General features: G+C 41.8%; 1 protein-coding gene across 1 annotated transcript; it reads right to left on the reverse strand.

Annotated features, from left to right (window-relative positions):
• Nucleotides 1-1,607: 1,607 nt before the first annotated feature.
• LOC123744271 (uncharacterized) lies at nt 1,608-15,059 on the reverse strand. Its single transcript, XM_045723197.2, has 6 exons — nt 14,546-15,059; nt 14,023-14,153; nt 10,202-10,375; nt 7,848-8,009; nt 7,411-7,522; nt 1,608-3,020 (listed from the first exon to the last, which is right to left on the reverse strand). The coding sequence occupies exons 1-6, from the start codon at nt 14,826-14,828 to the stop codon at nt 2,062-2,064; spliced, it is 1,821 nt and encodes a 606-aa protein (XP_045579153.2). The 5' UTR covers nt 14,829-15,059; the 3' UTR covers nt 1,608-2,061.
• Nucleotides 15,060-16,089: the final 1,030 nt, after the last annotated feature.

A 16,089-nucleotide genomic window follows, 5' to 3' on the forward strand; every position in this document is an offset into this window, starting at 1 on the left:
GTGAAGGCTGAAGTCCAGGGTGACCTGCTCTGTTCATCATGGATACTGTGGTGTTTGTATCATAGGAACAGGAGGGTATATCTCTATCAGCCCCAGGCCCTGCTCCATCCCTGCACTGAGACTGTGAAGAGAAGGGTCTGTGCTGCAGACTGGATCCCTGACTGGAGCCTCTGTCACTCTGATGTCCACCTGTCCACTGGTTGTGTTCTCTGTGGTGGTGGAGTCTCTGTCCCTTGCGGTTGGGTCCTGGTTCCGACTCAGGAAGAAAAAGCAATGGCTCCTGATCCAGCGTCCCGGTCTGGGGCCAGGGTTTGTGACCAGCCACTTCATAGGTCCAGTCTCTCCCACCAGCAACACCGGACTGCAGACTGTATACACAAATGTGCATTTCAATGTAAAAAGGCCCATGAGCACTGACATGACATTCATAAGAGCATGTCAAATTGAGTGTCAAATGAATGCTAAGAGTATATATTTTTTAAATTAGGGCATATATACATTTTTCAAACATTTTTCATTGTAAAAATGTCAATGGAGAGAGGCTATAATTTCTGGTCAAACAGATGGAAAGAGGGTCTTAGACAACATCTGAAAAAGTCTTCAGGTTTTAGAAATACATCAAACCACAATCATGTTGAAGTAAAAACCCCTGCGAACTAACATCAACACTTATATTTTGTTTTCGATAACTTTTTCTGTACGTTTAAGAAACATTGCCTGCCTTGTAATTCCGTTAGCAAAACCCCACATCTTTTGGATATTTTCTCATTTCTCTCCCTCATGAGGAAGGGTAATGAAAGTTCACAGAAGTTACAAGTAGAGGTAGACCTACAATTAGTGTTTTTACTGATATCAAGTTTGTTTATGAATTAAGGGATTTAGACTTGTAATTCTGTTTCCAAATTGGTAATGGATTAACTGCAATTAAATTGGCTACAATTGGAAATCACAGTAGTCACACACCACAGTTAGGTCTCTTGCTACTGTTCTTCTATCCACTGGTATACGGTTTTATGTATCTTTCTGTCATCTGGTGGTCAAAGCAAGACTGTGAAAACAGTCTGGACCAACCCACCCTCTCACACACTCTCCTCTCCAGTTAATGTCTCCTCTCCTGTCTCCTACCCTTTTTCCATTTACAAGCATCCTCACCCAGTGAGCACCAAGCGAAGCTGGACGTCCGTAGATGTGGTAAACTAGTTGAAATTTGGTCAGCCCGCCCTTCTGAAATTCTGTTACCAAACAGTTGTGTTTTTGTAAAATATTCTGTGGAAATTGTTGAAATTAGTCCTTATGCATAGAGTTGTGTGTTTGTTCAACTTTGAAATCCATTTTTTTGTTTTGTAACATTTTGAAGTGGAATTGCCCAAATTGAACAGAAATGCATAAAGGTTTATATAAGAAACATGACATTATAAAATGTTAACCACAGTCAAGCCCATCTCTAACACTGTGATTAAAGTACCTAACAATATGGATCCATTGGAGTTCATTATAAAAAATGTCCATATGTGTTGATTCAAGAATTAAGTATAATGTTTTGTTGCGACTGAGACAAGGGAAACTCAGTCCCTGCAATGACACAAAAATAACCAAGTCAGACAGCACAGAGTCAATTTTGTATTTCATTTCAACAACACTCACAACTTTGAAGTACATTACTTTTATTGCACAAAACGTGACAAGTAGAATAACTGTTCTCACTATGTTAACACTACATTTTCTGTAAATCTGGTACCCTCGCTTTGATGAAATTAATTTGAGAATACTTTGGATAAGATTCAACATAACACACATCTTTACTACTTTATATCAAGTAAACATGAATTAAGGCACTATCCTCATGTCACTATAAACACCAGCATCAACTTAAAAAGGGACATACTTGTCACTCTTAATCAGTGAAGCATTTTATCACACCAACCATCACCATATCTACTCTGCCTCATACTAATTCTTTCCCCAGTTCACTTCATCCAGTTGAAGTTCCCTGTACATCCAAAACCAACTCAAATTGACGACAAACAAACTAACTAGTACTACGTTACATGTCACTATACTCTATACATGGGCCGTGTGCATTTTCTGCTGGTGTATCCTCAGGTAGCTTCTCTCTGAGAACCTCTTCCCGCAATGCGTACAGGCGAACGGCCTCTCTCCCGTGTGGATCTTCAGGTGCATCTTCAGCTGGTGCTGGTGGGAGAACCTCTTCTCACACTGGGGACAGTTGTAGGGTTTCTCCCCTGTGTGGACCCTCTGGTGCCTCTTCAAGCTGGACGAGTGGGAGAAATTGGCCCGGCATAGGTGGCAGCCAAATGGTTTCTCCCCTGTGTGCATCCTCTGGTGGATCTCCACCTGTTTGGGGAAACTGAAGGCTTTCCCACAGAACGAACACGGGAAGCGCTTCTCCTTGGCGCTGCCACCTTTACTGATTCCATCTCTACTACTCTCATTTGTCAATGGGCTTGTGTAGCCATTTAGTGTTGAGGCACTGGCATTGTCTGAGGTCTGGTTTAACATAAGGAGAGTGTGAGGAGCAGGAAGGCCAGGGAGTGTCTGTGTTGTCGCAGGGTCCATGTTCCAGTTGATAGATCCTATAGAAGGCAGGCTGAAGGCAGCACCTGTTAGGGGGTTAACCTGAGGCGCCATCAGTCTCTCTGAATCACAACTATAGGAGCAGGACGGAGCATCGCTAGCCGAGTCTGTGTCTGTTCTCTCCCGCCGCAAACGGACACCTCCCTGTCCCCGCAGACCAAGCCTACGCCTCACCCTTGTCTCAACCAGTCTGTTGTCATGGAGACTAGGTTCAGTTGTTTTGTGTTGGACTCTCTGTTTCTGGTTAACAGTGTTGTTCCCCAGCCCAGAGTTGAGGATGCTGTCCCATCCACTGACCTCCACTATGTCATCTCTGGTCCTGGCCTGCTCAGTGACGTCATCCCCCGGGCCCTTGGCTGCACCCGTCTGGGTCTGTGAATCCAAGATGGCCGCCCAGTCTCCTCTGTTATCCTCCAGCCAATCACCTGCAGGAAGGGGTTACAAAATAGACTTTTAAACATGGCAGAGAAAACTCTACATATGGAGAAAAAAAAGAGTAAATTACCTGGTCAAGTTCATACATTGTAATGTGTGTTTTTTTTAACTATTTTCTACATTGTAGAATAATAGTGAAGACATCAAAACTATGAAATAACACATATGGAATCATGTAGTAAACAAAAAAGTGTAAAACAAATCAAAATATTTTATATTTGAGATTCTTCAAATAGCCACCTTAATGACAGCTTTGCACACTCTTGGCATTCCCTCAACCAGCTTCATCCGGAATGCTTTTCCAACAGTCTTGAAGGAGTTCCCACATATGCTGAGCACTTGTTGGCTGCTTTTCCTTCACTCTGCGGTACAACTCATCCCAAACCATCTCAATTGGGTTGAGGTGGGTGATTGTGGAGGCCAGGTCATCTGATCCAGCACTCCATCACTCTCCTTCTTGGTCAAATAACCCTTATACAGCCTGGAGGTGTGTTGGGTCATTGTCCTGTTGAAAAACAAATGATAGTCCCACTAAGCCCAAACCAGATGGGATAGCGTATTGCTGCAGAATGCTTTGGTACCCATGCTGGTTAAGTGTGCCTTGAATTCTAAATAAATCACAGACAGTGTCACCAGCAAAGCACCATCACACCTCCTCCTCCATGCTGGGAACCACACATGCTGAGATCATCCGTTCACCTACTCTGCGTCTCACAGAAAGACACGGCGGTTGGAACTAAAAATCAAACATTTTGACTTATCAGACCAAAGGAAAGATTTCCACTGGTCTAATGCCCATTGCTCGTGTTCCTTGGCCCAAGCAAGTCTCTCCTTCTTATTGGTGTCCTATAGTAGTGGTTTCTTTACAGCAATTCGACAATGAAGGCTTGATTCACGCAGTCTCCTCTGAACAGTTGATGTTGAGATGTGTCTGTTACTTGAACTCTGTGAAGCATTTATTTGGGCTGCTATTTCTGAGGCTGATAACTCTAATGAACTTATCCTCTGCTGCAGAGGTAACTCTGGGTCTTCTATTCCTGTGGCGGTCCTCATGGTAGCCCGTTTCATCATAGCTCAATGGTTTTTGCGACTGCACTTGAAGGGTGGCTATTTGAAATATAAAATATATTTTGATTTGTTAACCACTTTTTAGTTTACTTCATGATTCCATATGTGTTATTTCATAGTTTTGATGTCTTCACTATTATTCTACAATGTAGAAAATAGTCAAAGTAAAGAAAAACCCAGGAATGAGTAAGTGTTCAAAAACGTTTGACCGGTAGTGTACATTTTATTGATTTCATCTTATGGAATGAATAAAAAAAATGAAAGAATAAGGGTCATCACACAATAATTAAAAAAATGTTGCATCCCATTGATCTTTTTGATAGAAATTATTCACCAATATTGCATTTTAAAATGAAGTGCCCTTTAATATAGAGCACAAAAAAATCTGATTTGCTTATATGAATAAAGACATTTCTAGCCTGTGTCAAAATTCAGCATTTTGACATTTCCCTTTGTGCATTTTAACCCACTTAATCAACATTTCTATAAGTTTTCACCCTCATTAAGCCCTAGTTATTGTTTTTCTTTGACAAAGTAATTACTGAAGATTATTATTCGTTTCATGTGATTTTTACCTTAATTTTAAGGTAAAAAAGCCCCTAATTTTAAGGTTAAAAAAACATTATTTTCAAAAGACATTGATCATCTAATCGTGAAATCATAGTGTAAAATCATGTGAGCTGGTTATTCTCTTTATACTCTGAGCGGGTCGAGCATAACACATAAACCCTGTTACCTATAGATAGACAAAAAACATTTCGAGCCTGTTTTTTTCTTGAAGCTTGCATTTAATTGCCCCTTTCTGTTGTACACAACAAGCGTCCATTCCCCTAGGTTGAAGACCCACGTCGGGCAGAAATGAGCATTTTGGATTTTTTTACATTTTTTTTTACATGGATCAGGAAAGTTTCCTCTCAGACCTCTACAAGCCATAATGCTGAATAAAATTATACTTTACCTGTTGTCCGTGTGGTTGGTCCTTTTGCAGGTTGGAATGTATATCGTTTGTATTTCTGTTTTTTATTTTCAATACTGATGCAATTTGCACGTGACAAACACTTGCACAATGTGGCCGAGCATTACCGAACGGCAAGCACTACCAGCTGATTGCGATAAAATGTGCTTCGGTCGACTACATTCGGTTACATTCGGCTATTGTCTACATATTGTGCATCATGTGCAATGTGTTAACCGATTGAAAATACAAGCGACAGAACCTACCGGCGCCACAAAAAGTTGAGTAAACAACACTTCCCTTTGGATACCTTATCTCCACCTCCTACTGCCAAAAGGACCAACAGCATGAACAACCGGTAAAGTAAGTGTAAATATAATTTTATTAAACATTCTGCCTTGTAGAGACTATTTCTTTAAGTCTGATATCCATGGAGTAACCATGGTAACAGTCTGATTTTAGGCAACCATTCCCTGTCGCAAGGGGATTCATGGCTGATTTAAGATGAATTTATCAACCCTGTTACTTTATTTGACACTTAATAGCATTTTTTTTATTTAACCCTTTTCTTAAGGGTAAAAAATGACCCGCCACTATGTTTAACAGCAGAGAAAACCCCCTAAATGATATTTTTTCATCTTGAAATTTGATTACTTGTCCTAGAGTGACCCCAACATTAGAAAAAGTGAAACATCGCCTTTGTTCATATTTCCATGAAAGCTGTACACCACTAGGGTACAAAGATTGTCTTAGAGTCATTTTTGACCCGGCAAGTTATAAAATCATTTACACACCAGAAAAACCACAAAGACACACACAATGAGAAATTGAGATTATGTGTGCTACTGATTGAACTCAGCCAGCAGCTCCTGAAGCGGAAGATCACCATGGTTGGCACAGTTAGAAAGAACAAGCGTGAGCTCCCCCTGCACTCCTCTCAACAAGGGGGAGAGAGGCCTTCTTATCAAAGTTTGCCTTCACCCCCACCACCACTCTAGTTTCTTACCTCCCAAAGAGGAACAAGAATATGGTCCTCCTGAGCACACTGCACAAAACAGCTGAGATCAGTAATCGTGAGGACAGGAAGCCAGCCATCATCCTGGACTACAACCACCACAAAGGAGGCGTGGACAACCTGGACAAGGTGATTGGAACTTACAGCTGCAGGAGGATGACTGCCCGCTGGCTCCTGGTCATCTTCCATAATATCATTGATTTGTCCTCATACAATGCCTTCGTGATATGGAACAAGATCAACCCTATCTGGATGCCTAATAAGCGGAACAAGAGGAGGGAGCAGCTGGAAAAGGCACTTGTAACCCCACACATTCAAAGAAGGGAGCGCGTCCCCACACAGCAGCCTCTGCAGCGCTTGTGAAAGCTGTTCAGGGGTCTGAATCTTGTCCTGATCCACCTGAGGCTGCAGCTGGGGCAGGCAAGAGGAGATTCCAATTCTGCCCCCCCAAAGAAGGACTGTAAAACAAATACTATGTGCTGCACATGTGAGAAATACATCTGCAAAGTCCATGCACACACACTTGCATACTGCCCTACATGTGATAATTAGAGTTGATTGATTTATGTTCTTCACGTTTTTGTTTTGTATCTATTATCTTATTCTTATTTATTGTTGTTGTTTATACACCTTGTGGGTGGGGGCAATGGTTAAAGAAATGGGATAAGACTAGTATTTTGTAGTTGAATTCCTCATTGTACAGTATATAAGAATATATCACTATGTTGCCAAAAAGGTTCAAGACGTATTGTTTCCCTTCAATAAAATGCATTCAAAACTACTTTCTGTACATTTCTGCTACTCTCTTAGGCTATACAAGTGCTATCTCTTGCTGAAAAATGAATGTTTACACCTATGCAGTACCTTTTGCAATAATAATAATAATAAACCTCTACTTTAGTAAAGAAAACAAGTATGACAGGTGTGTTGTAATAAAAACGAGTGGTGTCTACTGATTAAATGGAGTCTTTCTGCATTGTCAACAGGGACAACCCAGATATTCACAAAGTTTGTGATGAATGACAGGTTGTTTCTTCATGCAAAACAGATTTGGAGTATAAAATTCAATTAAGATGCTTTATTTTAGGGGTTTAGTGAAGGCTGGTCATTTTTTACCCTTAGTACAAGGGGATAATACAACATGTTAAGGCTACACAAGGGTTAACCTCTTGAGATGGGAAAAAGTGTTTTTTTATTTAATGGAATATGTGCTCTTTATTTTTACACCAAGTTACACTACTCAAAAGCCACCTAATTGGTGGAACGACCTAATAGCCAGGTGCATCACTATTCCCATTGAAGATCTATTACTGTATGTAGGCTGTATGTATTTCTCCCTTACCTTGCTCCCCCATCTTTAGTCCACTCAGCAGATCAATGCTCTCTGGTTCGTCTTCTATTGTCTCCTCTTTGACCAGCATCAGATCAGGCTTCCCATCCTCCATGTCTACTGACTGTAAGAGGTACAGAGAAACATTGTGTTGGATCAAGAAAACTGATATGAGCAGCTTCTGATTGGGAAATGAGGGATTGCTATGAGTACTATGCAAACATGTTAGTTGATTTGATTACTTGACAGTCTTTAATGGTTTGATAATTCAAAATACATGGTTCCACACTTAAGACAAAAAGTGCTGATCTAAGATCTGTACATATAATCTTATTCATTATGATCCAAAAGGCAAAACTGATCCTAGATCAGTACTCATACTCTGAGAAGCTTTGCGGATTTGGGCTCTGACCTAATGCTATTCAGACTCTAGTTTACATTGGGCTCACCTCAGTGAGACTGTGTGTGGTCCTGTGCTGCTCAGCTGGTTCCTCTGTGGGTTCAGGAGGTGGTGTAGTCTGGTTGTCCTCCATAACCATGGTCCCCTCAGGGTTCCCCAGACTCTCCTCACACCCCTCCTCCTTCACCAGCACCATCTCTGGACCCTCCTCCTGGAAGAGACAGGTGATACCCTCAGGTTACGTACACACCGGACATTTCTGGAAGCATGTTCATTTATGTGACATTTGAGAAATGTACCAGACCCATATGCATTGGGTGCGTAACCTGATTAGGCCGTCCACCCACGGTGCTCAGAATGACAGAAATCACATTTAGACTATGGTAATTCATTTCAACAGAACGTGCGTCCCTCTTACCGAATTCCGATGCGCACTATGAAGATGTTAGAATAACTGTCCACATGTACTTTTCTTTCAGCCAACAAGATGAGTAACGAACAGCAGAATCACTAGCCTATGTCAATCTATTACACCCCACAGTAGAAAAGCGTACCTATTCTATTGGTCAGCTTGTCGTTCTGTGCGAGAAAGAAACAGCCTATTCCAAACAGATTATGGGACGAAAGATCCCAAATTCATACAACCAGTAGGCCTAGGCTACATAAGAAAAACATTCAATCGCAATGAGGCTGATACATCAGATGAGAACGTTTACCTTAAAATGTTGATAAACTATTATTTCTTCACATTATAAGCACAGCAATGTGCACAAGGCAGTGTGCAAATTTTCGTTCCATAATGCAATTAGCGGGACAACACAGTCGTCAAAAGTGCACCGCACATGAGCGTGTTAAAACAGTTTTGAAGTTGCTATTAAAAAGAGCTACTGTTTTTAATTCTCAACTGGTAATTGAAGTGCGCTTCCCAGTCGCCATTCAGCGCATCACACACCACTTGCAATGTGAGCTGGAGGCATTATGCTGTTTGAAACATTAATGTTTTACTTCATATTATGAGGCAAGCTTTAGGTGTATTTAGTAAGAGTACATTGGTTATAAAGCGCTGGCGTGTGTATGCAGAATAGGGTGAGATCAGATGTGATGTATACTAAAGAGAATCTCAATGAAAGTGTTAGAATGAAAAGTCCCATTTTGTGTTTATTAAACAAACAAGTGTTAAATACACCATCTGAAAACCACACATACACATGTCTCAACAAAAAATCTGCATGAACTTGACAAATTGCATTCATTTTCTTTTGAATGGAAGTAATGAAATAGGCATTTGTGACCATCATATAGCTTACACAGTACAAACACAATATGGTAACAGATTTTTAGGCTTATATATCACACAATGTCTGGATGCAATATTCTACCCAGGAATATTCAACACTGAAATCTGTTGCTCTCGGTATTCCAAATACATCTGTGGATCTTTTATGCTGACAACAATGACAATTAATCTTTGTCTTTAATGCAGGATTTGATCTAAATGCCAGAAGACCTTTCTCCCGTGTGGACCTTCAGGTGCATCTTCAGGTTACCAGCCTGGGCGAAGCGCATGTGACACTGGGTACAGCTGTAGGGTTTTTCCCCCGTGTGGACCCTTTGGTGCCTCTTCAGGGTGCAAGCCTGGGCGAAGCGCATGTGACACTGGGTACAGCTGAAGGGTTTCTCCCCCGTGTGGACCCTCTGGTGAATCTCCACCTTCTGAGGGCAGCTGAAGCCTTTGTTACAGAACATGCAGAGGAAGCGTTTCTCTTTACTATTGCCTGATGTCGCGCCCCCTCCCAGAGCCTTGGCTCTAGCCCTTTTGTTTGAGTTCAATACCTGATCGAAAAGGATGCGACCATGTGAATCGGAAGGTGCCATCGACGTGGACACCGGGTCGCAATCCTTGAAAGTGAGTAAAGGGGAGTGGGTCACGACGTTTTGATTTTTTTCTATGCTTTCACTATAGTCTAAGAAGTCACTGGTGTTGCCTTGCGAGTGTCCTTCTCTTAAATGAGTCTCGTCTGCATTCCATGTCAGAGGTGCGTCACCCTCCACTTTTACAGTCACCTCATCTATGACTATAACCTCCCCTTTCTTTTCTAGGGACCCTTCAGAGTATACACTACCACTGTACCGGTCCATTTCCCCTCTCATTGGATTAGTCTGTGTATCTAAAGCCACAGGCATGTCACCAGATATCATCTCTGTCGCTGTAGCGTATGAACAGGACGGATCATTGCCAGCCTGTAACGTGTCACCCGTGTCCTGATGGGATAGAACCGTCCTTGGGCTACCATAAAGTAAATACTCTGAGCAGGGAGCAGGAGGACAGCCCAGTTGCCCCAGCCCCATTAAAGTCTCGGTGTCTGTCTCTGACTTGAGGGCGGCGTTCGGCGTTCCACTGACCTCCGTGATGCTGCATCGGGTCCTGGGCTGCGCTGGGGCGGTGGTGGGGTCATCCGTGGCTACAGGGGGCTCTACTCCAGCCCCTGCTCCAGTCTGGATGTCTCTGCTGTGCCGCAGGTCCTCCTCTCCTTCAGACCTCTCCAGCTTGACCCCAGGACCTGCAGCATCTGCATCCTGACACAAGAAGTATGTGTTTTTTAATGGGCTTCACGCTTATATCATCAAACTCATGAGAACGGGGTCAAATAAGATATGATGCAGTGTCTTCATAAAGTATTTATACCCCTTGACTTATTCCACATGTTGTGTTACAGCCTGAATTCAAATGTATTAAATTGATTGTTTTTCTCACCCATCTATACACAATACACCATGATGACAAAGTGAAAACATATTTTTAGAAATGTTAGCAAATTTACTGAAAATGAAATACAGAAATATCTCATATGCATAGGTATTCACACCCATGAGTCAATACATGTTAGAATCACCTTTGGCAGCTGTTACAGCTGTGAGTATTTCTAGGTAAGTCTAAGAGCCTTGCACAGCTCGATTGTAAAATATTTGCACATTATTCTTTTTTAAATTCTTCAAGCTGTCAAGTTGGTTGTTGATCACTGCTAGACAGCCATTTTCAAGTCTTGCCATAGATTTTCAAGATGATTTAAGTCAAAACTGTAACTAGGCCACACAGGAACATTCAATGTAATCTTGCTAAGCAACTCCAATGTATATTTGGCCTTGTGTTTTAAGTTATTGTCCTGCTGAAAGCTGAATTTGTCTCCCATTGTCTGTTGGAAAGCAGACTGAACCAGGTTTTCCACTAGGATTGTGCCTGTGCTTAGCTCTATACCGCTACTTTTTTTCCTAAAAAAACTCCCTAGTCCTTGTCGATGACAAGCATACCCATATCATGATGCAGCCACCACCATGCTTGAAAATATGAAGAACGACACTCAGTGATGTGTAGTGTTTGCCCCAAACATAACGCTTTGCATTCAGGACATAAAGTTAATTTCTTTGCAGATATACAGTGCCTTCGGAAAATATATAGACACCTTCACATTTTCCACATTTTGTTACATTAGCCTTATTCTAAAATGTATGTATAAAAAAAGTATCCTCAATCTACACACAATACCCCATAATGACAAAATGAAAACAGGTTTTTAGAAATACCTTATTTACATAATTATTCAGACCCTTTGCTATGAGACTCGAAATTGAGCTCAGGTGCATCCTGTTTCCATTGATCATCCTTGAAATGTTTCTACAACTTGATTGGAGTGCCCCTGTAGTAAATTAAATTGGACATGATTTGGAAAGTTACACACCTGTCTATATAAGGTCCAACAGTTGACATGGATGTCAGAGCAAAAACCAAGCCATGTGGTCAAAGGAATTGTCCGTGGTGTTCAGAGACAGGGTTGTGTCGAGGCACAGATCTGGGGAAGGGTACCAAAACATTTCTACAGCATTGAAGGTCCCCAAGAACACAGTGGCCTCCATCACTCTTAAATGGAAGAACTTTGGAACCACCAAGACTCTTCCTAGAGCTGGCCGCCTGGCCAAACAGAGCAATCAGAGGAGAAGGGCTTTGGTCAGGGAGGTGACCAAGAACCCGATAGTTAGTCTGACAGAGCTCTAGAGTTCCTCTGTGGAGATGGGAGAAGCTTCCAGAAGGACAACCATCTCTGCCGCACCACCAATCAGGCCTTCATGGTAGAGTGGCCAGACGGAAGCCACTCCTCGGTAAAAGGCACATGACAGCCCACTTGGAGTTTGCCAAAAGAGACGTAAAGACTCTCGGACAATGATTAACAAGATTCTCTGGTCAGATAAAACCAAGAATGAACTCTTTGGCCTGAATGCCAAACTTCACTTCTAGAGGAAACCTGGCACTATCCCTACAGTAAAGCATGGTGATGGCAGCATCATACTGTGGGGAGGTTTTTCAGCAGCAGGGACTGGGAGACTAGTCATGATCGAGGGAAGGATGAATGGAGCAAAGTAAAGAGAGATCCTTGATGAAAACTGCTCCAGAGTGCTCAGAAGCTCAGACTGGGTGCTCAGAAGCTCAGACAGGACAATGACCCTAAGCACACATCCAAGACAACACAGGAGTGGATTCACAACAAGTCTCTGAATGACCTTGAGTGGCCCAGCCAGAGCCCGGATTTGAACACGATCGAATATCTCTGGAGAGACCTGAAAATAGCTGTGCAGCAACACTCCCCATCCAACCTGACAGAGCTTGAGAGGATCTGCAGAAAGGAATGGGAGAAACTCCCCAAAAACAGGCGTGCCAAGCTTGTAGCGTCATACCCAAGAAGACTCAAGGCTGTAATCGCTGCAAAAGGTGCTTCAAAGTACTGAGTAAAGGGTCTCAATACTTAAGTAAATGTGATCAGTTTAAAAAATATACATAAATGAACAAAAATGGCTAAAATCCAGTTTTTACTTTGTCATTATGGGGTATTGTGTAGATTGATGGGGGGGGGAGACAATTTAATACATTTTTGAATAAAGCTGTAACCTAACAATATGTGGAAAAAGTCAAGAGGTCTGAATACTTTCCGAAGGCACTGTGCGTTAGTGCCTTACTGCAAATAGGATGCATGTTTTGTTATATTTGTATTCTGTGCAGGCTTCCTTCTTTTAACTCTGTCATTTACGTTAGTATTGTGGATTAACTACAATGTTGATTCATCCCCAGATTTCTCCTTTAAACACCCATTAAACTGTTAACTGTTTTAAAAATCACAATTGGCCTGATGGTGAAATCCCTGACCAGTTTCCTTCCTCTCAGGCAACGGAGTTAGGAAGGTTGTCTGTATCTTTGCAGTGACTGGGTGTATTGATACACCATCTAAAGCCTCCTAATTAATTACTTCACCATGCTCAAAGGTGCCCTTCTTTGCGAGGCATGGAAAAACCTCCCTGGTCTTTGTGGTTGAATATGTGCTTGATATTCACTGCTCAATTGAGGGACCTTACAATTATCTTTATGTGTGGGGTACAGAAATGGGCTAGTTATTCAAAAATCATGTTAACCTCTATTATTGAACACGGAATATGTCCACGCAACTTACGATGTGATTTGTTAAGCACATTTGTACTCCTGAACTTATTTAGGCTTGCCATAACAAAAACTTGACTCAATACATTTCAGCTTTTAATTTTGTATTAATTACTAAAATGTTCTACAAACAAAATTTCACTTTGACATTATGGGGTATTGTGTAGAGATCAGTGACACAAAATCTAAATTTAATAAATTTTCAATTCAGGCTGTAAGAAGTAAGACACATCGGCGAACGTTATTAAAGTCTCATTTGAACTACAACTCAGCAGCCTTGTTAGCGTGCCTGCTCAAGTTGAGGACTTACAGGACGATAAAAACCCTTAAATTACAGTCCGCTTGATGTACTTTATATTAGATTACGCTGGAGCTTTTTTACTGAACATTGCCAGCCAGTACTTAAAAAAAAAAAGCTAAACATTTCATTTTTCGGCTTTGTGCTTCTTCTTGGTTGTCAAATACGTTGAAAACCGGCATAGGGTAAGTAAATTACCTCAGATACACATACATTTTATATATATATATATATATATATATTAATGTAAATTTTAAGCAAATTCGTAACCCACAAAACAAGGGACCATGGCGTATTGGATAAATAACAATGTTGAAGGGAAGTCTTTCAAGCTCCCCTAACAAAGATAGCTGAAGTGAACAGCTGAGGGGAGCCTTACTGAAATAAACAGGCCACATTTGATTTACAAAGTAACACTATTTTATGCAACACTATGACACTAACCTCTATCATGATAACATGCTGGGTTGAGGTTCCACTCCCCTCATCAACAGTGATTGGTTGGTCATCTCTCCATGTATTGTGTCCTGCTGGCTTCACAAAATTTCTTTGGCCTCCAGTGAGATGTCCTTCACCTGAAAGAGTGATTGAGGAGATGAGGTGGTTTGATTAGCGACCGTCAATGCTCAACACTATTGACAGTTTTGACACTGTCTAGAATTGGCAAGAATATAAGGTAACACTTCTCATAACTTCTTGATATACTATTTATTGATTGATATATTATATTCCATGCATCACATTGTTTTCATTGAGTAAATAGGAAACACCGTAAATCAAGACCTGGTTAGAATATGAAATTGTGTCTTTGCGCAAGATAGCTAAGTAATCAGCGGGAATACTATCCTAAACCTGACCAAGAGCGAATTCTGGGTAACACATCTGGACACAGAGGAGAACGGGCACTGAACTACTGTATATATGAACGGCGACAGGCCGCGCAGCCTCGGCCTTCTGCAAAATGTACCTCTTGCCATTCCTCTGTATTGGTCGAGGATCTTGACACTACTGGGACGACTGGCGAGGACGCGCTCTCGCATTGTCCTGTCTGCGCGCTCCCGTGCCACCTTCAGTTCCTGTAGCTGTAATTTCCTCCGCAATGCCCTGTTCTGTTTCTGGCTTTCAGAAATTTCCAATCGAAACACTGCATAGTCGTCGTCTACGAGTTTACAGATCTCTGCCACTGCTGCATTCGCTAGCACCTCCATGATGGAGGCTATCTGAGTGTGAAAAACCATACAGTTAGCCATTGTTAGCAGCTAGCTATCGTTACCTATAACATCTATAAACCAAGTCTTGTTTCCAACGCGAATTAAAGACTACATGGCGTAAGTATATGATGCTGTGTAGTTAAAATAATATGTTGTGCTCCATGGCGTTAATAAACGTCTAAATAACAACAATAAAAACGCTAACGTGGAAATTGTTCTTGGTCACTGTTCACTTCCGTTTACAGTGAAGAGAAATGTTATTGGTTGGCGTCGTAGCGCAAAGGGTGTGCCTAAATGAAAAGCGTATTCGCGCTGTTCTTCTTCGATGAGGTTTAACGGCGGTTGGCATCCAAATATGTTGCATTACCGCCACCTACTAGAGTGGAGTACAACTCCCTTATACTTTGCTTGAAAAAAATGTATGAATACCCTATCATCTAACACTACACTCACCAAAAAATGTCATAAAAATAACACCACCCTACTCCTCTATTTAGTCCTACATCATGCCAACAACCTGAAATGATGGGACATCACCACTTAACACACCCTGTAACTCTTCTGATGTCAAGTCTTGCACAACCAAATACCTCTCTGCAGCTGCCACCACAGCCTCAATTTTCTGCGACTTACGTTCCATCCCTGCAGTACAGTTGATAACCATTGCTATAAATGCTAAAAAAATCCAATCTTACTGAAACATATATCCCTTATTGGCCTACCCCTCTGTACTGGCACAGTTATACTACTCACACCAGTCCTCTCAGGATCCCTCCCCCTTGACCCATCTTCCTCTACTTTCTTCACTGTCTCAGCATAAGACAACTTCTGCACTACTCTGACCCTGGAAACCTCAACCTGAGTCTCTCGCACGGGACATTAATGATCCCCAGCCCCAAGGGCACCCCTACAATTAACACATACCACTACTTTCCCCAATGCTACACATTCCTTTGTCTCATGCCCTTCTGCACACTTCTCACACATAGGAACCTCCCTCCTACACACTGCTGCCACATGCCCATAAGCTTGACACCTGTAACATCTTAATGTATTCGGTACATGTCTGGCAAAGACTCAACATCAAAATTCATAAGAACAGACAATGACTCTTCTGTTTCATCACTCACGCCACCCTGTCTGTGCGACGAGCATCACAACCACTGGGAATCTTCCCCTTCAGTTGGTCAACTTTTACATTTACTGCTACCCCAGTAATCACTCTTTTCAATGGCGCCCTTTTCTTGAGAACAAAACAATTCACATTTCTTGCCCCCATTCGTTTAACGGCGAGCGCCTT

Source organism: Salmo salar, chromosome 08, assembly GCF_965601325.2.
Source record: "Salmo salar chromosome 08, fSalSal1, whole genome shotgun sequence".
Taxonomy (NCBI): domain Eukaryota; kingdom Metazoa; phylum Chordata; class Actinopteri; order Salmoniformes; family Salmonidae; genus Salmo; species Salmo salar.